General features: G+C 45.0%; 1 protein-coding gene and 1 long non-coding RNA gene across 4 annotated transcripts in view; one reads left to right on the forward strand and one right to left on the reverse strand.

Moving 5' to 3' along the window:
* Positions 1 to 5537: 5537 nt before the first annotated feature.
* On the reverse strand, positions 5538 to 22351 carry LOC137309711 (uncharacterized). The gene is made up of 2 exons (XR_010959946.1): positions 22225 to 22351; positions 5538 to 6603 (listed from the first exon to the last, which is right to left on the reverse strand). It is a non-coding gene; the product is annotated as an uncharacterized lncRNA (long non-coding RNA).
* The window catches only part of impact (impact RWD domain protein), an 83087-nt gene continuing 66073 nt past the window's right edge, over positions 6515 to 23528 (forward strand). For 2 of the 3 annotated variants that reach the window (XM_067977781.1, XM_067977764.1), the window contains exons 1-5: positions 6515 to 6683; positions 12762 to 12890; positions 15310 to 15362; positions 18502 to 18564; positions 20916 to 21001. In XM_067977781.1, the coding sequence (XP_067833882.1) occupies positions 6648 to 6683; positions 12762 to 12890; positions 15310 to 15362; positions 18502 to 18564; positions 20916 to 21001 (367 nt within the window). In that variant the 5' untranslated portion in view covers positions 6515 to 6647. The remainder of the gene's footprint in view (positions 6684 to 12761; positions 12891 to 15309; positions 15363 to 18501; positions 18565 to 20915; positions 21002 to 23528) is intronic. The other variant, XM_067977771.1, reaches the window with a different exon arrangement.

Consider the following 23528-nt stretch of genomic DNA (forward strand, 5'->3'; position numbering starts at 1 on the left):
TGATTGAGAGACAAATGTTGGCCTGGACGTCGGGGAGAACGCCCCTGCTCATCTTCGAAATAGTGTCATGGGATCTTTTACAGTCACCTGAGAGGGCAGATGGGGCCTTGGTTTATCGTCACATCCGAAAGACGGAACCTCCGAAAGTGCAGCACTCCCTCAGTAACGGGGAGGGTTGATGAGTGTAGTGTGGTTGATGTTGTGTATATGGACTTTCAAAAGGCATTTGATAAAATACCACATAATAGACTTGTTAGCAAAATTAAAGCCCATGGGATTAAAGGGACAATGGCAGCGAAGATACAAAATTGGCTAACGGACAGAGAGCAGAGAGTAGTGGTGAATAGTTGTTTTTCAGACTGGAGGGAAGTATACAGTGGTGTTCCCCAGGGGTCAGTATTAGGACCACTGCACTTTTTGATTTATATTAATGACCTGGACTTGGGTATAGAGGGTATCACTTCAAAGTTTGCAGATGACACGAAACTTGGAAATATAGTAAATAGTGTGGAGGATAGTAACAGACTTCAGGCGGACATAGACAGACTGGTGAAATGGGCAGACACGTGGCAGATGAAATTTAACATCGAGAAATGTGAAGTGATACATTTTGGTAGGAAGAATGAGGAGAGGCAATATAAACTAAATGGTACAATTTTAAAGGGGGTGCAGGAACAGAGAGCCCCGGGGGTTCACATACACAAATCTTTGAAGGTGGCAGGACAACTTGAGAAGGCTGTTAGAAAAAGTATATGGGATCCTGGGTTTTATTAATAGAGGCACAAAGTACAAAATTAAGGAAGTTATGCTAAACCTTTATAAAACACTGGTTAGAGCTCAACTGGAGTAGTGTGTTCAATTCTGGGCACCGCACTTCAGGAAAGATGTCAAGGCCTTAGAGAGGGTGCAGAGGAGATTTACTAGAATGGTGCCAGGGATGAGGGACTTCAGTTATGTGGAGAGACTGGAGAAACTGGGGTTGTTCTCCTTAGAACAGAGAAGGTTAAGGGGAGATTTGATCGAGGTGTTCAAAATCATGAATGGTTTTGATAGAGTAAATAAAGAGAAACTGTTTCCAGTGGCAGGAGGGTCGGTAACCAGAGGACACAGATTTAAGGTGATCGGCAAAACAGCCAGAGGCGACATGAGAAAACATTTTTAATGCAGTGAGTTGTTATGATCTGGAATGCACTGCCTGAAAGGACAGTGGAAGCAGATTCAATAGTAACTTTCTAAAGGGAATTGGATATATACTTGAAGGGAAAAAATTTATGGGGAAAGAGCAGGGGGGAGTGGGACTAATTGGATAGCTCTTTCAAAGAGCCGGCACGGGCACAATGGCCCGAATGGCCTCCACCTGTGCTGTGCCTACACATATAACAGCCCTGAAATTCCATGGGCGTTCTCCCACCGTAACTTCAACAGGTGACTGAGAGAAGCCCCCCCCACAACAGAATTTCAGGGTCCACATCTCGTCCTGAAAGAGAAGGCTGAGGGGTGACCTGATAGAGGTCTTTAAAATTATGAAGGGCTTTGATAGGGTAGACATAGAGAAGATGTTTCCACTTGTGGGGAGAGTCCAAAACTAGGGGTCATAAATATGAAATAGTCGCTAATAAATCCAATAAGGGATTCGTGAGAAACTTCTTTACCCAGAGAGTGGTGAGAATGTGGAATAAAAACAGAAAATGCTGTAAATACTTAGCAAGTGAGGCAGCATTTGTGAGGAAGGAAACAGAGATAACGTTTCAGGTCGAAGGCCTTTCGTCAGAACGTGGAACTTGCTACTGCAGAGAGTGGCAGAGACGTTTTTAAGGGGAAGCTAGATAAGTATATGAGGGAGAAAGGAATAGAAGGATATGCAGATAGAGTGTGATGAAGAGAGATGGGAGGAGGCTCGTGTGGAGCATAAACACCCGCATAGACCCGTTGGGCCGTATGGCCTGTTTCTGTGCTATAAACTCTATAAATAAACTTCAAGACTGTGTACTAGGGACCAAGAAATGAGAGAAGGTTCATTCAGTTCACTTCAAGAAACTTCCATTTCAAGAGAATGCTGGAGGCAGCACTCTGAAAATTCCAGGCATATTATAGCTTTGTGGCCTGGTTCAGTTCTTGTGTTGTGTTGCTTAGCATTTTGCCTGTTTACTTTTTGCTTCCGTGAATCATTTTTAAATGTAAATAAATCTGGACAATTGTTTAACCTGGTCAAAGCTGCCTGTGGTGTGACATTTTCTATAATCCGAATTGATGGGAAATATATTAAGCATTTTTCTCCAGAAAGCACCTTACTGTGAGTTTTTTTTTCAAAAAATATACTTTATTCATAAAATTTGCAGCAATACATACAATACAGTTCTCATATCACATTCCAAACATACACAATGCAGATTATACAATTTGCAGGTTACATCAAGTACAGTTCAATGAACACATTGAACATAATTACAGTTCATGACACTCTAGGGTGCCTCATTGCAATACACTCAATACACATTTTTGATAACAGGTACGCTACAGATTCTTTACAGGTTCATTACAGATTCATTACGGTTACATTACATCAATTAAAATTTTACATTCTGCCCGAGGGGCTTTTTTCCCTGATTGCAGCCCCTTGGTATACAATTGCGGGAAGGCTCTAAATGGTTGCCTTTCCCCACAGAGCCTTTGCGGCGGCCACACCCATCCTCAGTGCGTCCCTCAGCACGTAGTCCTGGACCTTGGAATGTGCCAGTCTGCAACACTCGGTCGAGGACAGCTCCTTGCACTGGAAGACCAGCAAGTTTCGGGCAGACCAAAGGGTGTCTTTCACCGAGTTGATGGTCTTCCAGCAGCAGTTGATGTCCGTCTCAGTGTGCGTCCCCGGGAACAGCCCGTAGAGCACAGAATCCTGTGTTACGGAACTGCTCGGGACGAACCTGGACAGATACCACTGCATCTCTCTCCAGACCTTCTTTGCAAAGGCACATTCCAGAAGGAGATGGGTGACGGTCTCGTCTCCACTGCAGCCTCCTCTGGGACAGCGCGCGGTGGCGCTGAGTCCGGGAGTGCATGAAGGATCTGACGGGAAGGGCCCTTCTCACCACCAGCCAAGCTAGGTCTTGGTGCTTGTTTGAAAGCTCTGGCGATGAGGCGTTCTGCCAAATGACATTGACAGTCTGCTCGGGGAACCAACTGACAGGATCCATCATCTCCTTTTCCCGCAGGGTCTCGAGGACGTTACGTGCGGACCACTTGCTGATCGCCTTGTGGTCAAAGGTGTTTTTCTGCACAAACTGTTCCACGAAGGACAGGTGGGGCGGAACGGTCCAACTGGACAGAGCGTTCCGTGGCAGCGTGGCCAGGCCCATCCTTCTCAACACCGGGGACAGGTAGAACCTCAGCACGTAGTGACACTTTGTGTTTGCGTACCGAGGGTCTACGCACAGCTTGATGCAGCCGCACACAAAGGTGGCCATCAGGATGAGGGCCACGTTGGGCACGCCTTTCCCCCCTTTCTCTGGAGATTTGTACATCGTGACCCTGCGGACACGGTCCATTTTTGATCTCCAGACAAAGTGGAAAATGGCTCGGGTGACTGTCGCGGCGCAGGAGCGAGGTATGGGCCAGACCTGCGCCACGTACAGCAACACCGAGAGCACCTCGCACCTGATGACCAGGTTCTTGCCCACGATCGAGAGGGATCGTCGATCCCACAGTCCCAGTTTCTGCTTAACCTTGGAAATACGCTCCTCCCAGTTTTTGGTGCACGCCCCGGCCCCCCCGAACCAGATCCCCAGCACCTTCAGGTAATCCGACCTGACGGTAAAGGGGACAAAGGATCGGTCGGTCCAGTGAGTTGGGTTAATTGTTAGCGTAATATGGCAGAGAGTAATGATGCGGGTTCGAGTCTGTAGGAGGCTCTGTGCACTTCCAGAAACTGTTGTCAAGCTGATTGTCACAGGTTGCATGCTGGGAAATTCTACAATCTGTATACTCTCAGGTTGCATGCTGGGAAATTCTACAATCTGTATACTCTCAGATTGCATGCTGGGAAATTCTACAATCTGTATACTCTCAGGTTGCATGCTGGGAAATTCTACAATCTGTATACTCTCAGGTTGCATGCTGGGAAATTCTACAATCTGTATACTCTCAGATTGCATGCTGGGAAATTCTATAATATATACTCCGCAGTGGCTGGAGTCATACCTAGCACAGAGGAAGATGGTGGTGGTTGTTGGAGGCCAATCATCTCAGCCCCAGGACATTGCTGCAGGAGTTCCTCAGGGCAGTGTCCTAGGCCCAACCATCTTCAGCTGCTTCATCAATGACCTTCCCTCCATCACAAGGTCAGAAATGGGGATGTTCGCTGATGATTGCACAGTGTTCATTTCCATTCACAACCCCTCAGATAATGAAGCAGTCTGTGCCCACATGCAGTAAGACCTGGACAACATCCAGGCTTGGGCTGATAAATGGTAAATAACATTCGCGCCAGACAAGTGCCAGGCAATGACCATCTCCAACAAGAGAGAGTCTAACCACCTGCCCTTGACATTCAATGGCATTACCATCGCCGAATCCCCCACCATCAACATCCTGGGGGTCACCATTGACCAGAAACTTAACTGGACCAGCCACATAAATACTGTGGCTACAAAAGCAGGTCAGAGGCTGGGTATTCTGTGGCGAGTGACTCACCTCCTGACTCCCCAAAGCCTTTGCACCATCTACAAGGCACAAGTCGGGAGTGTGATGGAGTACTCTCCACTTGCCTGGATGAGTGCAGCTCCAACAATACTCAAGAAGCTCAACACCATCCAGGACAAAGCAGCCCGCTTGATTGACACCTCATCCACTACCCTAAACATTCACTCCCTTCACCACCGGTGCACCGTGGCTGCAGTGTGTACCATCCACAGGATGCACTGCAGCAACTCGCCAAGGCTTCTTCGACAGCACCTCCCAAACCCGCGACCTCTACCATCTAGAAGGACAAGAGCAGCAGGCACATGGGAACACTACCACCTGTATGTTCCCCTCCAAGTCACGCACCATCTTGACCTGGAAATACATCGCCGTTCCTTCATCGTCGCTGGGTCAAAATCCTGGAACTCCCTACCTAACAGCACTGTGGGAGAACCTTCACCACACGGACTGCAGAAGGCTGCTCACCACCACCTTCTCATGGGCAATTAGGGATGGGTAATAAATGCTGGCCTTGCCAGCGATGCCCACATTCCATGGATGAATTAAAAAAATGGAGTAGTTGAGACAAATAGCATGGATGCATTTAAGTGGAAGCTAGATAAGCACATGAGGGAGAAAGGAATAGAAGGATATGTTGATAGGGTGAGATGAAGTCGGGAGGCGGTTTGTGTGGAGCATAAACGTCGGCATAGACCCGTTCTGCCGAATGGCCTGTTTCTGTGGTGTACTTTTGATGTAACTCAATGTAACTTGTTGTTGTTGTGTGACAGTATCACAGGCTTTACCTTCCTCTCAATTCAAGATGCCACCTTTGGAGCTGGAAACAGTGACGGTCACAGGAATTAATTGTATAGAAAGTGTTTATTTACAGCCAATACATTCATGATACAACACGGCACTAGTAATCTCATAGAATCATACAGCACAGAAGGAGGCTATTCTGCCCATCATGCCTGTGCTGTCTCTTTGAAAGAGTTATCCAATTAGTCCTACCCACCTGCTTTTTCCCCATAGCCCTGCTAAGGTTTTCTTTTCAAGTACTTATCTAATTCCCTTTTGAAAGTTACTATCAAACCTGCCCCCACCGCCCTTTCAAGCAGTGCATTCCAGATCATAACAACTGGCTGTGTAAAAAAAATTCTGCTCATCTCCCCTCTGGTTCTTCTGCCAATTATCTTAAACCTGTGTCCTCTATTGTTACTATGTTTATTATTAAGACTCAAATAACAATCAATCCCTAATGCAGTTAAGCAACCATTCGCCCCCAGATACAAACGTTATTTCTACAATCTTTAACTTTTGCTACACATCAGAAAATAAATTAATTCCGTTTCGTATTATTTGAGCAACATATAGTAAACAGGTGAAGGTTGATTTATATTAATACAATTTAGATTGTACACATCTTTCGTTTAATTCGGATCGCAGATTTAAACAATGCACATAAAATCCGATTAACCATTGATTGATAATTGGTCAATATTAGAACTGAAGCACATCTTATGGCGGCACTGCACCAGTTTTGTTTTTTTTTGTGTGAAAAAGCCAAAGAAAAACCAAAACAAGTATCAAATTATAATTTTATTATTCTTGTCCAGGATGCACTCCAGCCCCTGCGGTGCCCCACCGGTCGCGGAAAGCCTCAAGCGTTCCGGTAGACACCGCATGCTCCCTCTCCAGACAGTTTTGTTAATTTGCTAATTTTCAGGCGGAAGTTACCAGGCCACGCTGGGGTCGTGACCTATGACGCGCTGTGAATACGGTCTATTTGATGACATTGGGGCGGAGCCGAGGTACCGCACATGCGCAGTGGCTGTGGAAGAAGCGCTGAGCCGGCCGAGGCACCATTTTCATTGAAGTCCCTGATAATAAAATCACTTCATCGATGCCCGCTCTCCCTGAGAAGTGCTTGAGGGAGAAATAAATAAATAAATAAATACATGAATGAATGAATGGCTGAGTCTGAGGAAGAAAACCTTCAGAGACAAGTGAGTAAATCCCACTGGGGGGGGAGGGGACAGTTAGAGGGGGGGGGGGATGGGTACATAGGAACAGGAGGAGGCCATTCAGCCCCTCGAGCCTGTCCCGCTATTCCATTGAGATCATGGCTGATCTGTGACCTAACTCCATATCCCTGCCTTAGCCCCATATTCCTGCCTTAGCCCCATATTCCTGCCTTAGCCCCATATCCCTTAATACCTTTGGTTAACAAAAATCTTATCATTCTCGGATTTAAAATTAACGTTTGAGCTAGCATCAACTGCCATTTGCGGAAGAGAGTTCCAAACTTCTACCACCCTTTGCATGGCTCTAATTTTTAGGCTCTGTCCCCTAGTCCTAGATTCCCCATCCAGCGGCAATAGTTTCACTCTACCTACCCTGTCGGTTCCCCCTTAATATCTTGAAAACTTAGATCAAATCACCGCTTAATCTTCTAAATTCCAGGGAATACAACCCTAGTTTGTGTAATCTCGCCTCGTAATTTAACCCTTGGAGCCCAGGTTATCATTCAGGTAAATCGACTCAGCACTCCCTCCAAGGCCAACATATCCTTCCTAAGGTGCGGTGCCCAGAACTGAACACAGGTGTGGTCTAACCAGGGCTTTGTATAGCTGTAGCATAACTTCTACCCTGTAATGTTCTAGACCTCTTGATATAAAGTCCAGCATTCCATTAGCCTTTTTGATTATTTTCTGTACCTGCCCATGACATTTTAATGGTCCATGGACCCCTAAGTCTCTTTGGACCTCCATTGTTTTGAGCTTTTCACCATTTAGAAAAGCTATCTATCCTTTTTTAGGTCTAAAGTGGATGACCTCACTTGCCTACATTGAAATCCATTTGTCACAGTTTTGCCCATTCACATGATCTGTTAATATCTCTCTGTAATTTTATGCTTCCATCTACACTGCTGACAATGCTGCCTATCTTTGCGTCATTGGCAAACTTGTATATGTGGCTCTCTATCCCGTCATCTAAGTCGTTAATAAATACAGTGAATAGTTGCGGCCCCATCACACATCCCTGTGGGACACCACTACTCACATCCTGCCAATTTGAGTACCTGCCCATTATCCCCACTCTCTGTCTCTTGCCGCTCAGCCAATTTCCTAACCAGGTCAATAATTTGCCCTCGATTCCATGAGCTTCAATTTTAGCTAACAGTCTAAGTCTGAGGGACTTTATTGAATGCCTTCTGCAAGTTCATATAAACAACATCTATAGACATTCCCCAGTCCACTACTTTAGCCACCTCTTCAAAAAAATTCAATCAGATTTGTCAGGCATGACCTACCCTTTACAAATCCATGCTGGCTCTCTCTGATCAGCTGAAAATTTTCAAGATGTTCAGTCACTCTCTCCTTAATTATAGACTCTAGTAATTTCCTGACAACAGATGTTAGGCTAACTGGTCTATAATTTCCTGGTTTCCCTCTGTCACCTTTCTTAAATAGCGGAGTGACATGTGCAATTTTCCAATCTAGAGGGACAGTTCCTGAATCGAGAGAACTTTGGAAGATTATGGTTAGGGCATCTGCAATGTTCTCACCTACTTCCTTTAATTCCCTGGGATGGAAACCATCTGGTCCTGGGGATTTGTTACTCTTTAGTGCCATTATTTTCTTCATTCTTGTTAATTTGCTTACGTTAATTATGTTGAGTCCCTGTCCTTGATTAAAAATTAGTTTCCTTGGGGTGTCCGGCATGCTATCCTCTTGCTCTACTGTAAATACTGACGTAAAGTAATTATTTAACATGTCCGCCATTTCCTTATTTTCATTTACACTATCACCATTATCAGTTTTTAAGGGAGCCCACATTGCTCTTGACCACCCTCTTTTTCCTAATATAATTGTAAAAAAGATTTATGTTGATTTTGATATCCCTTGCAAGTTTCTTTTCATACTCCCTTTTTGTAACTCTTATCTGTCTTGTCACCCTTTGCTGTTCTTTGTATCTCTCCCAGTCGCCAGGATCTGTGCTATTTTTTGCATTTTTTAATGCTTTTTCCTTTAGTCTGTTGTCTCTCACCTCTTTTGTCATCTATGACTTTTTTTTGGCAAGTAGAGCTCATGCCCCTTTGGGGTGTGAACTGGTTCTGTATCATGTTAAATTCATTTTTGAACACCTCCCACTGATCTTTTGTTGTTTTATCCGTTCACAGTAAACTGGACAAATCTATTGACTGTCTCTGTCTCATCCCATTGAAGTCGGCCGTACCTAAATTTAGAATCTTAGTAGCTGGTTTAGGTTTCTCCCTTTCAAGCACAACATTGAACTCGATCACATTATGATCGCTATTAAACGTAAAAACATAGAAAGTAGGAGCAGGAGTAGGCCCTTCGAGCCTGCCCCTCCATTCAATATGATCATGGCTGATCCTCTATCTCAATACCGTATTCCAACTCTCTCCCCATAACCCTTGATGCCTTCTGTCTGGAAATCTATCTAGCTCCTTCTCAAATATATTCAGTGACTTGGCTTCCACAGCCTTCTGTGGTAGAGAATTCCACAGGTTCACCACCCTCTGAGTGAAGAAATTTCTCCTCGTCTCAGTCCTAAATGTCCTACCCCGTATCCTGAAACTGTGACCCCTCGTTCTGGACCCCCCAGCCAGGGGAAACATCCTCCCTGCATCCAGTCTCTCTAGCCCTGTCAGAATTTTATACGTTTCAATGAGATCCCCTCTCATTCTTCTAAACTCGAGTGAATACAGGCCTAGTCAACCCAATCTCTCCTCATATGACAGTCCTGCCATCCCAGGAATCAGTCTGGTGAACCTTTGCTGCACTCCCTCTATGGCAAGTATATCCTTTCTTAGGTAAGGAGACCAAAACTGCACACAATACTCCAGGTCTTGTCTCAGCAAGGCCCTGTATAACTGCAGTAAGACATCCTTGCTCCTGTGCTCAAATCCTCTTGCAATGAAGGCCAACATACCATTTACTTTCCTAACTGCTTGCTGCACCTGCTTGTTTGCTTTCAGTGACTGGTGTACAAGGACACCCAGGTCCCTTTGTACATCAACATTTCCCAATCTATCACCATTTAAATAATACTCTGCCTTTCTGGTTTTCCTTCTGAAGTGGATAACTTCACATTTATTCACGTTATACTGCATCTGCCATGTATTTGCCCATTCACTCAACTTGTCTAAATCGCCATGAAGCCTCTTTGCATCCTCCTCACAACTCACAATTCCACCTAGTTTTATGTCGTCAACAAACTTGGAAATATTACATTTGGTTCCCTCATCCAAATCATTGATATATATTGTGAATAGCTGGGGCCCAAGCACTGATCCCTGCGGTACCCCACTAGTCACTGCCTGCCACCCCGAAAAAGACCCATTTATTCCTATCTCTGTTTCCTGTCTGTTATCCAATTTTCAATTGGACAAATGTTGACACACCGTTAGTCTGTGAACTAAATCTGGCTCATTACTCTATTAAATCTAATATGGCCTTCCCCCTTGTTGGTTCTAGGACGTATTGTTGCAGAAAGCTGTCCTGAACACGCTCAAGAAATTCGCTACCTTTCTGACATAAGCTTGTCTGCTTATAACGTGACATAACCACTCTGCCATTGCTACACATTTGTCCAATCTCTGCATTTATACATTCTGCCACTTCACAGCTCCTACCAGGGGACCAATACACAACTCCCACTACAGTCTTAAATCCTTTTCTATTTCTTAATTCTACCCATAAAGTCTCTACTGCTTGCTTACCTTTCGTATATCCTCTCTTATCATTGTAATTTCATCTTTAATCAGTAAGGCTTGGACAGTGAGACTGGGGTTGAAGGGGGGGACCTCCATCGCCTTTCACGACCTCCGGACAGCCAATGAAGTACTTTTGAAATGTAGTCACTGTTGCAATGTAGGAAATGCAGCAGCCAATTTGCACACAGCAAGCTCCCACAAACAGCAATGTGTTAGTGACCAGATAATCTGTTTTTTAGCGATGTTGGTGGTGGAATAAATATTGGCCAGGACACTGAGGAGAACTCCCCTGCTCTTCGAATAGTGCTACGGGATCTTTTACGTCCACCCGAGAGGGCAGACGGGGCCTCGGTTAAACATCTCAACCGAAAGACGGCACCTCCGACAGAGCAGCACTCCCTCAGTACTGCATTGGGAGTGTCAGCCTGGATTTTGTGCTCGAGTCCCTGGAACGGGACTTGAACCCACAACCTTCTGACTCTGAGGCGAGAGTGCTATGCACTGGGCCACGGCTGACACCTATGTTCCGATTTCAGACCTGTCAAGAGCCACTATCAAAATCACTCATTCCGGTTTCAAGAAGGTACCAGTGACCCGCTGGAAGGTGTGGCTGTGAGATCATTGAGTAAGGGTAGAATCAGGCTGAGCTGGAATCTTCCCTCACTGTCTAGCTCTAGCCTTACTTGTGAAGATTATCAGATGCCAAATGCAGGGCCAATACCTCAGCAGGATCCAACACTTATAGAGGAGGAGAGAATTATTTTTAAAAGTCAGCTAGAAGTTGTAAAGCTTTTTTATGTGGTGATTTTCCCGCAAGTGGGGGTTGGCGGGGGGTGCTGTGCTTATGCACGAACCATACAGCACAGGAGGCAGTCATTCGGCCCATCGTGCCTGTGCTGGCTCTTTGAAAGAGCTGTCCAATTAGTCCCACTCCCCCTGCTCTTTCCCCATAGCCCTGCAAATTTTCCTTTTCAAGTATTTATCCAATTCCCTTTTGAAAGTTACTTTTGAATCTGCTTCCACCGCTCTTTCAGGCAGTGAGTTCCAGATCATAATAACTCGCTGCGTAAAAAAAAAAATTCTCCTCATCTCCCCTCTGGTTCTTTTGCCAATTATCTTAAATCTGTATCCTCTGGTCACCGACCCTCCCGGCAGTAGAAATAGTTTCTCCTTATTTACTCTGTCAAAACCCCTGCATAAGTGACTTGGCCTCAGTCATTGTCTGGTACAGGTGCTAGGGCTCACAGATACAATTAGTGGCATATGGTAGATGTGAGCAGTGCGTGTCTTGTACCAGGTGATCGCCCTGCGTTGTCCTCCTCCATTTTGTACCACTTTAAGCATCAGATCCGGCACTTGAAGCACTTTCAAAGCAAACTCAATCATACATTGTAAATCGATTTGTTAAAAGGATACTCTTGTCCCTTTAAGTTCTCCCTTCCATACATGGCTTTTAAAACCATTGAGAATGGGTGGAAATAATGGCTGGTAGGAATTCTCCCTGAAGAACAAATAATCCTTATGTTTTCAGAAAAGGTTCCTACTTACTACAAAGAAAAAGAAAGACTTGCATTTATATAGCGCCTTTCACGACCTCAGGACGTCCCAAAGTGCTTCACAGTCAATGAAGTACTTTTTGAAGTGTAGTCACTGTTGTAAAGTAGGAAATGCGGCAGCCAATTTGCGCACAGCAAGGTCCCACAAACAGCAATGAGATAATGACCAGATAATCTTTTAGTGATGTTGGTTAAGGGATAAATATTGGCCCAGGACATCGGGGAGAACTCTCCTGCTCTTCTTCGAAATAGCGGCCATGGGATCTTTTACGTCCACGTGAGAGGGCGGACGGGGCCTCGGTTTAATGTCTCATCCGAAAGACGGCACCTCTGACAGTGACGCACTCCCTCAGTATTGGCACCGGGAGTGTCGGCCTGGATTATGGGCTCAAGTCTCCGGAGTAGGGGATTGAACCCGCGACCTTCTGACTCAGAGGCGAGAGTGCTACCCACTGAGCCACGTCTGACGCAGTGTGCAGGACACACGCTAAATGAAACTCTCGCAAATCTGTGAGGCAGCGCCACACTGGTCTGTGCCGAATGTCAGCATGGAGACTGGGGGGGATGTTTGAAAGGGATGGGGGATTTTGAGCAGGGAGCAGGTGAGATCACATAACAGAAGATTTTCTGGTCTGCGAACACCATCTTTGTGTTGACCGCGATCTTGGTTAGAAATGTTTATCCTGTGCTGTTCAAAATGAATCCAGATGCAAGTTCAAGTAGAAAAAGAATTCTGTTCAAATAACATTGCGGTTGTTTATGATGCAATTTTTTTCCCTTATCAGATCGATGAGATAGAAGCACTGTCTTCTATCTATGAAGATGAATGGTGTGTTATTGACGAGGCTTCAAGAATATTTTGTATTAGGATTGTTGATGAACTAGAACATCCAAAATGGACCATTTGTTTACAGGTATACTCGTCTCTCAAATTGCTCTCTCCTCTTTCCCCCCGTTCTCCCCCCTCCCCCCCCCAAAATGGGACAAAACTCCGAGTTGGATCAAATATACCAGTAGAACCAACAACTTGCATTTATACAGCGCCTTTAACGTAGTGAAATGTCCCAAGGTGCTTCACGGGAGCCTTTATCAGACAAAATTTGACACCGAGCCACATAAGGAGATATTAGGACAGATGACCAAAAGCTTGGTCAAAGAGTTTTAAGGAGCGACTTAAAGCGGGAGAGAGAGGCAGAGGGGCTGAGAGGCTTAGAGAGGGAATTCCAGAGCTTAAGGCCTAGGCAGCTGAAGGCACGGCCGCCAATGGTGGGGCAATTGAAATCGGAGATTTCAATTGTCTGACTAATTTGATTGAATTTTTTGAGGGGGTGACTAGGCGTGTGGATGAGGGTAACGCAGTGGATGTGGTATACATGGATTTCAGTAAGGCCTTCGATAAAGTCCCCCACAGGAGACTGGTCAAGAAGGTACGAGCCCATGGAATCCAGGGTGCCTTGGCACTTTGGATACAAAACTGGCTTAGTGGCAGAAGGCAGAGGGTGATGGTCGAAGGTTGTTTTTGTGACTGGAAGCCTGTGGCCAGTGGGGTACCACAGGGATCGGTGCTGGGTCCCTTGCTGTTTGTGGTCTACATTAATGACTTGGATATGAATGTAAAAGGTATGATCAGTAAGTTCGCTGATGACACAAAGATTGGTAGGGTGGTAAATAGCGAGGAGGATAGCCTCAGTCTGCAGGACGATATAGATGGGTTGGTCAGATGGGCGGAACAGTGGCAAATGGAATTTAACCCGGAAAAGTGCGAGGTGATGCACTTTGGAGGGACTAACAAGGCAAGGGAATACACAATGAATGGGAGGACCCTAGGCAAGACAGAGGGTCAGAGGGATCTTGGTGTGCAAGTTCACAGATCCCTGAAGGCGGCGGAACAGGTAGATAAGGTGGTAAAGAAGGCATATGGGATACTTGCCTTTATTAGCCGAGGCATAGAATATAAGAGCAAGGAGGTTATGATGGAGCTGTATAAAACACTGGTTAGGCCACAGCTGGAGTACTGTGTGCAGTTCTGGTCGCCACACTACAGGAAGGATGTGATCGCTTTGGAGAGGGTGCAGAGGAGATTCACCAGGATGTTACCAGGGCTGGAGCGCTTCAGCTATGAAGAGAGACTGGGAAGATTGGGTTTGTTTTCCTTGGAGCAGAGGAGGCTGAGGGGGGACATGATTGAGGTGTACAAAATTATGAGGGGCACAGATAGGATGGATACTAAGGAGCTCTTTCCCTTCGTTGAGGGTTCTATAACAAGGGGACATAGATTCAAGGTAAAAGGCGGGAGGTTTAGAGGGGATTTGAGAAAGAACTTTTTCACCCAGAGGGTGGTTGGAGTCTGGAACTCACTGTCTGAAAGGGTTGTGGAGGCAGGAACCCTCACAACATTCAGAAGCATTTGGATGAGCACTTGAAATGCCATAGCATACAAGGCTACGGACCAAATGCTGGAATATGGGATTAGAGTAGACAGGGCTGATGGCCGGCGCGGACACGATGGGCCGAAGGGCCTCTATCCGTGCTGTATAACTTTATGACTCTATGACTCTAAGAGGCAAGAATTGGAGGAATGCAGAGATCTCGGAGGGTTGTAGGAAGTTACAGAGATAGGGAGGCGCGAGGCCATAGAGGAATTTGAACACAAGGATATGAATTTTAAAATCGAGGTGTTCCTGGACCAGGAGCCAACGTAGGTCAGCGAGCACAGGGGCAATATTAGGATACGGGCAGCAGAGTTTTCGATGAGCTCACGTTTACGGAGGGTGGGAGGCTGGCCAAGAGAGTTACAAACGTTCAGTGATAATCTTTCCTGAAGTCAAAAGGTACAAGGCTATAAGCGGGAAGATTGCTAAAAATATTAGGAACTGGATAAAAAAGCATAGTTCAGCTGTTTAAAGAATTAGAATACTTTTTCTTTATCATTTGTATTCTTTAAAAATCTTGATGAGGAGACATATGCCCATAATAGTCCCAGTGCCTGCAGTCGTAACTCCTTACCCAGAGAGTGGTGAGAATTGGAACTCACTACCACAAGGAGTAGTTGAGGCGACTAGCATAGATGCATTTAAGCGGAAGCTAGATAAACACATGAAAGAGAAAGGAATTGAAGGGTATGCTGATAGGAATTGATGAAGAGGGGAGGGAGGAGGCTCGTGTGGAGCATAAATACTGGCATGGAGCAGTTGGGCTGATTGGCCTGTTTCTGTGCTGTACGTTCTATGTAATTCTATTTTAAAAATGTATACAATTACTTCCATACGGTGTGCTCTGTAATACAGTATGCCCTTAAACGTATAATCAATGTTTAAATTCTTTGCTGACTAGGTGATGTTCCCTCCTGGATATCCGACTGCTGCTCCACCTATCTATCAGTTAAAGTAAGCATTGTACCTTCCTTTTGTTTGTTATAATTCCATTTTAATCCAACATGTTGGCTCTTTGCAATCCTTTAAAACCTCCATTGAGGTCAGCGACTTGTGGGTTTAGGACACGAGATGTTTTTAAACTCACACTTCTAGTTAAAAACAGAAAGTGCTGGAATTACACACCGTCTGCAAAGAGAGAAGACAAGTTCGAGTGAAGAGCCTTCGCCAGAACTTGTAAATGGAAGATAAGTGAGACTCTTAATAGGATTGAATAAAACAAAAGGCCAGGATGGGAGTTAACTGGGATTGATCAACAACAACTTGCATATATGTAGTACCTTTTAATGTAGTAAAACGTCCCAAGGTGCTTCACACGAGCGATTATCAAACAAAATTTGACACCGAGCCACACAAGGAGATATTAGGACAGGTGACCAAAAGCTTGGTCAAAGAGATAGGTTTTAAGGAGCATCTTAAAGGAAGAGAGAGAGGTAGAGAGGTTTAGGGAGGGAATTCCAGGGCTTATGGCCTAGACAGCTGAAGGCACGGCCGCCAATGGTGGAGCGATGGAAATCGGAGATGTGCAAGAACTGACAGCAGGAGAAACTTCTTCACACAGAGAGTTGTGAGAGACTGTGGAATTCATTTCCAGGGCTAGTGGTTGAGGTAAAAACAATGTGAACATTCAAGATTTAGATTGGATAGGTAGATGAAGGAGTAGGGGTTGAACAAATATGAGAACAGGGCGGGTAAATCTGATTAGAACTATCTGCTCGCGTAGAGTGTAAACGCCAATGGTGGAGCGTTTAAAATCGGGGATGCGCAAGAGGCCAGAATTGGAGGAGCGCAGAGATCTCGGAGGGTTGTAGGGCTGGAGGAGGTTAGAGATAGGGAGGGGCGAGGACATGGAGGGATTTGAAAAAACAAGGATGAGAATTTTAAAATCGAGGCGTTGCTGGACTGGGAGCCATTGTAGGTTGGCGAGCACAGGGGTGATGGGTGAACGGGAAGAAGAAAGACTTGCATTTATATAGTGACATTCACCACCTCTTTCTTGGAATGTCACCATATTTTTGGTACGAGTTAGCTGAGCCTTCGCTTTCCTTAGTGCGCACTCCACATTTTCAAAGTGCAGCTTTTGGGATAAGATGTCACGTATACAATCGACAGGGCAGATGCAAGGAGGATGTTTCTCCTGGTGAACCAGGGGTCACAGTTTCAGAATAAGGGGTAGGCCATTTAGGACTGAGATGAGGAGAAATTTCTTCACTCAGAGGGTGGTGAATCTCTGGAATTCTCCACCCCAGAGGGCTGTGGAGGCTCAGTCATTGAGTAGATTCAAAACAGAGATCGATAGATTTCTGGATATTAAAGGCATCAAGGGATATGGGGATGGTGCAGGAAAATGGCGTTGAGGTAGAAGATCAGCCATCTCAAGTGGCGGAGCAGGCTCGAGGGGCCGGATGGCCTACTCCTACTCCTGTTTCTTATGTTACGTAATACATGAGCTGCCAGAAATAACAACCAGCAACTGAACAACTAAAGACTGGGGGTAATTTTTTCCTCAAAGTAATCAAACAAAAATGTTACATCTTCACACTTTGGAAAATTTGCAACAATTGTACCATTTGCATTTTCTAGATATGATCACAACTAGAAATGATCTGTCTGTCTTGTCAAAAGTTGCCTCCGTTAGGATTGCCAGTTCTGGTTGGACATATTCTAGAAAGGTTCCAGTCCCACTCCAGAAACTTGAACATGAGTTCCAGGCTGATACTCCCAGCGCCAGTACTGAGGGAGTGCTGCACTGTTGGGGGTGCCGCTTTTCAGATGAGACGTTAAACCGAGGCCCAGTCTTAGGTGGACGTAAGAGATCCCATGGCACTATTTTGAAGACGAGCAGGGGAGTTCTCCCCAGTGTCCTGGCCAACATTTATCCCTCAGCCAACATCACTTTTTAAAAAAAAAAAATTACCTGGTCATTTATCTCATTGCTGTTTGTGGGGCCTTGCTGTGGGCAAATTGGCTGCCCCATTTCATGCATTACAACATTGACTACGCTTCAAAAAGTACCTCATTGGCTGTAAAGTGCTTTGGGACATCCTGAGGTCATGAAAGGAGCAAGTCTTTCTTTTTATGACCTCCTGCCTCCAACCGCTCTCGTCGTTGGTCGCCCGACACGCCCATCCTCTCGTGTCCCCGCCCCCATGCTCTCGCCATTGGTCGCCCGACACGCCCATCCTCGCGTGTCCCCGCCCCCATGCTCTCGCCATTGGTCGCCCGACACGCCCATCCTCGCGTGTCCCCGCCCCCATGCTCTCGCCATTGGTCGCCCGACACGCCCATCCTCGCGTGTCCCCGCCCCCATGCTCTCGCCATTGGTCGCCCGACACGCCCATCCTTGCGTGTCCCCGCCCCCATGCTCTCGCCATTGGTCGATCAACACACCCATCCTCATGGAGCCCCACCTTCCCATGGCCAATTGGAAAGCGAACAGACTCTTCATTACCCAATCGGATGATTCTTGTCTGTTTCGATTTTTTTTTTCCCATCACCAATATTTTCATAATTAATGAACAAAAGTGTTTAAAGAAAATGTAAAAAAAAATGCACTTTTTTAATACCCCCTATGATTTTTTTTCCCCCCAGGGTTTTGCTCGCAGCAGGGTCCGTGAGATTAATCGCTCATTCCTGGAGACTCCAGGACAATCCTGGATTCTCTAGGGTTTTTTCCAGGGTTGCCAGATGATTAGTGACAACTCAGGATTGTTGACTTTGCGGTGCTAAAAGATACACTGTAGCCTGTAGCTGATATAGTTACAGTGTACCAGTAACTGCACATAATACAAAACCAACATTACCTGCAGCAGCTGTTTGTGATTTCACCTGCAGAAAATCTTGAACCTTTCCCACCCAAAGAAAGGTTGGCTACCCGAGACTCCCATTAACATTTTAAACATGCTGCCCGGCCATCAAACTGCCTTTATCTTAACTGATTTCTAATCAAAGGGAATTTGCCTCTTGCCATCTTGTTGTCTCCTGTCTTCCATTTTGTACCTAGCAAAGCAAGCAGCCTCCATTTTAAAACCCCTGTTATATCAAACTTTTTTGTCACATTAAAGGTTTTTGATTTATTTGTGTTTGATTTCAGTGCTCCTTGGCTGAGAGGGCAGGAACGCATGGTGCTTTCTAATAGCCTGGAGGAAATCTATTTGTAAGTTGTCCTGATGGTTTCAAATCAAATATAAATTCAAATTAATGCTCCCTTTACTTAAAAAAACTCCTCTTTGGCCTTGCCTGTCCCTATCTCTGTAACCTCCTCCAGCCCCACAACCCTCCGAGATCTCTGCGCTCCTCCAATTCTGGCCTCTTGCGCATCCCAGATTTTCTTCGCTCCACCATTGGCGGCCGTGCCTTCAGCTTCCTAGGCCCGAATCATAGAAAGGTTAGAGCACGGAAGGAGGCCATTCGGCCCATCGAGTCCCCGCCGGCTCTAAGCAAGAGCAATCCAGCTAGTCCTGCTCCCCCGCCCTTTCCCCGTAGCCCTGCACACTTTTTTTCTTTTCAAGTACTTATCCAGTTCCCTTTTGAAGGCCATGATTGAATCTGCCTCCACCACCCCCTCAGGCAGTGCATTCCAGATCCTAACCCCTCGCTGTGTAAAGAAGTTTTTCCTCATGTCACCTTAAATCTATGTCCTCTGGTCCTTGACTTTTCTGCCAATGGGAACAGTTTCTCTCTATCTATCTACTCTTGTCTAGACTCTTCATGATTTTGAATATCTCTATCAAATCTCCTCACAACCATCTCTGTTCCAAGGAGAACAACCCCAGCTTCTCCAGTCTATCCACGTAACTAAAGTCCCATCATTCTAGTAAATCTCTTCTGCACCCTTTCTAAGGCCTTCACATCTTTCCTAAAGTACGGTGCCCAGAAATAGACACAATACTCCAGTTGTGGCCGAACCAGTGTTTTATAAAGGTTGACTTCCATACTTTTGTACTCTATGCATCTATTTATAAAGCCCAGGATCCCGTATGCTTTTTTAACCTGCCCTGCCACCTTCAACGATTTGCGTACATATACCCCCAGATCTCTCTGTTCCTGTATCCCTTTTAGAATTGTGCCCTCTATTTATATTGCCTCTCTTCATTCTTCCTACCGAAATGTATCACTTTGCATTTTTCTGCATTAAATTTCATCTGCCACATGTCCGCCCATTCCACCAGCCTGTCTATATCCTCTTGAAGTCTGTCACTATCCTCCTCACTGTTACTGCCTTTCCAAGTTTTGTGTCATCTGCAAATTTTGAAATTGTGCCCTGTGCACCCAAGTTCAAGTCATTAAAATATATCAAGAAAAGCAGTGGTCCCAGCACTGACCCCTGGGGAACACCACTGTACACCTCCCTCCAGTCCGAAAAACAACCGTTCACCACTACTCTCTGTTTCCTGTCACTTAGCCAATTCTGTATCCATGCTGCGACTGCCCCCTTTATTCCATGGGCCGCAATCTTGATGATAAGCCTACTGTGCGGCACTTTATCAAAGGCCTTTTGAAAATCCATATACACCACATCAACTGCATTGCCCTCATCCACCCTCTCTATTACCTCATCAAAAAACTCTCAGGTTAGTTAAACACGATTTGCCTTTAACAAATCCGTGCTGGCTTTCCCTAATCAATCCACCCTCGTCCAAGTGACTGTTAATTCTGTCCTGGATTATCGTTTCTAAAAGTTTCCCCACCACTGAGGTTAAACTGACTGGCCTATAGTTGCTGAGTTTATCCTTACACCCTTTTTTGAACAAGAGTGTAACATTTGCAATTCTCCAGTCCTCTGGCACCACCCCCGTATCTAATGATGATTGGTAGATTACGGCCAGTACCTCCACCATTTCCACCCTTCCCTCAGCAGCCTAGGGTGCATCCCATCCAGACCGGTGACTTATCTACTTTAAGTACAGCTAGCCTTTCAAGTACCTCTTCGTTATCAATTTTTAGCCCATCTAATATCTCAACTTTTATCTTCCTTTACTGAGACTGTGGTCTGGAATTCCCTGTCTACCTCTCTCTCCTCCTTTACGACACTCTTTAAAACCTACCTCTTTGACCAAGCTTTTGGTCCCCTGTCCTAATATCTCCTTATGTGGCTCGGTGTCAAATTATGTTTGATAATCGCTCCTGTGAAGCGCCTTTGGACGTTTTACTACGTTAAAAGTGCTGTATAAATGCAAGTTGTTAAAGCTATGTTGCGCCCGTTCCTTTTTTTTAAGAGAAAACTTCCAGCTATTGATATTGATGTCTAATTGTATATTCTGCTTTGTTACAAGTTGTATGATGGCTAACTGTGCATGAACACCGCCATGTTTGGTTTTAAAACTAAAATTTTGATGTTTGGAATTTGGTTACAAATTCTAATTGAATGGCAAAGCAGGCTCGAGGGGCTGAATGGCCCACTCCTGTTCCTTATGTCCCTAAAAACAATAGACTATGGGTTTGATAACATGCAATTACGGTCAAGGTTGGGAAGATTGAACTTTTGATTTGGTCAATCTGTTTCAGGCAAAATTCAGGAGAAAGTATTCTGTTTCTTTGGGTGGGAAAGATTCGAGATTTTCTACAGGTGAAATCGCAAACAGCTGCTGCAGGTAATGTTGGTTTTGTATTACTTATAAACTGTAACTATATCTGCTACAGTGTACCTTTTAGGACCTCTAAGTCAACAATCCTTAGTTGTCACTAATCATCTGGCAGTAAACCAAGTATTTTTTATCCTCCTTCTCCTTACCCAGTGTACACGAGTCATTAGCTCAGCATCAAGGAAAGGGGAGGCAGTGAGTGACAATGGGCCAGATCTTGCTGGGGTGGGGCATCTCGCGGCATGCCCCGTTAGTTAGACCTTTTTCCCCCTCACCCTTCAGCTCCAAAACTTTTTGTCCTTTAATTCGCTGGAAGTGCGAGCTGATAACAGGCACGGCGAGGGCACAGGGGCATCAGGGACCCTGGTGAATGACGGGACCAACAGTCTATCTCCTTAACCGAAGAGATTTAAGGATTGAGAAAGAAACAGAGGAACGACGGAGAAGGAAATAGGGCGAATCAGTGTCAAATCAGGTACAGCAAGAGAAATAAAGAGGGAAAGAAAGATTGGATTAAGAGAGAGAGAGAAAAAGGAGACAGAAAGGAAAAGTGAGAACATTTTTTTAAAAATTTGACTTTTTAAAAAAAAAACTCCTAAAACAATTCGCAACCTGAAGGAATGAGACTCCACGCTTGTAAATGTTCACCTTCTGGGTCAGAGAGGTTGATTGGCCGTCATTAACAATTGTCACGCTGCTAAAAGGGTGCTTCCACTGTTAATTACTAGACTTAACTTCCTGCCACGAGTTTAATGGTCAATTAATGTACAAATGCAGCAACTTCATGAAACTCACGGGGCGGTTAAGGATGAGATGCCCTTTTAATGAGGCTAATGGCGAAGCGGCCTAAATCGTCCAGCGACTTGTGGCGATTCGTAATTCACGCTGTGTCACTTCCTCGCCACAAGTTACTGGCCGATTTGTGCGCATTAATAACGGCGTGCATCGTTCACACGTCGTTATTATTATTTCAGCAAAATCTTGTCCCATATAAAGAAGTTGGGAGCCATGAGATGAGAACGTTAACGTCAAGGAACTCTGAACAGTCCATCTGGCTGTACTTCGCTCCCATCACTGAGCTACTGGCAAAACAGACCAGACGTGCTCGAGTAACTACAGAGGGAGCATCGATAGCAGCTGCTTGTCATTTGCCATGTCTATCTTACACCCGGCAGCAGTTCGTTCTCTCTCTCTCTCTCTCTCATTTCTTTTATATATATATATATACTCACCGTCTCTCTCATCAGATCAGCAAATCATCGTAAAGATAGCAGAAGGCATTCAGATAGCACATCAAACTGACTACTAATTACTTAGAATTTACAGCCCGGAAACAGGTCTCTGCCGGTGTTTATGCTCCATACGAGCCTCCTCCCTCCTTACTTTATCTCACCCTATCACATATCCTTCTGTTCCTTTCTCCCTCATGTGTTTATCTAGCTTCCCCTTAAATGCATCCATGTTATTCACCTCAACCACTCTTTGTGGTAGCAAGTTCCACATTCTCACCACTCTCTGGGTAAAGAAGTTTCTCCTGAATTCCCTATTGGATTTATTAGTGACTATCTTACATTTATCGCCCCTAGTTCTGGTCTCCCCCACAAGTAGAAACATCTTTTCTATGTCTAATCTCTCAAACCTTTTCATAACACCCTTCTCTTTTCTAAAGAGTCCCAGCCTGTTCAATCTTTCCTGATACATATAAACTCTCAGTTCTGGTATCATCCTTGTAAATCTTTTTCGCACCCTCTCCAGTGCCTCCTATATCCTTTTTATAATATGGAGACCAGAACTGTTGACAGTACTCCAAGTGTGGTCTAACCAAGGTTCTATACAAGTTTAACATAACTTCTCTGCTTTTCAATTCTATCCCTCTAGAAATGAACCCCAGTGGTTGGTTTGCTTTTTTATTGCCTTATTAACCTGTGTCGCTATTTTTAGTGATTTGTGTATCTGTAACCCCAGATTCCTTTGCTCCTCTACCCCATTTAGACTCTAATGTTCCAAGCAGTATGTGGCTCCCTTATTCTTCGTACCAAAATGTAATACCTCACACTTGCCTATGTTGAAATTAATTTGCCAATTACATGCCCATTCTGCAAATTTATTAATGTCTTCTATTTTGTTGCTGTCTTCCTCAGTATTAACTATACCTCCCCCCCAATTTGGTGTTATCCCCAAATTTTGAAATTGTACTTCCGATTCCCGAGTTCCAATCGTTTATCTAAATAGATGAAAGGTGCAGAAGAGATTTACTAGAATGATGCCAGAGATGAGGGACTTCAGTTATGTGGAGAGACTGGAGAAGCTGGGATTGTTCTCCTTAGAGCAGAGAAGGTTAAGGGGAGATTTAATAGAGGTGTTCAAAATCATGAACGGTTTTGATAGAGTAAATAAGGAGAAATTCTTTCTAGTGGCAGGAGGGTCCGTAACCAGATTTAAGGTGACTGGTGAAAGAGCCAGAGGTGACAAGAGGAAACGTTTTTTTTTTTAACGCAGCGAGTTGTTATGATCTGGAATGCGCTGCCTGAAAGGG

Source organism: Heptranchias perlo, chromosome 3, assembly GCF_035084215.1.
Source record: "Heptranchias perlo isolate sHepPer1 chromosome 3, sHepPer1.hap1, whole genome shotgun sequence".
NCBI lineage: Eukaryota > Metazoa > Chordata > Chondrichthyes > Hexanchiformes > Hexanchidae > Heptranchias > Heptranchias perlo.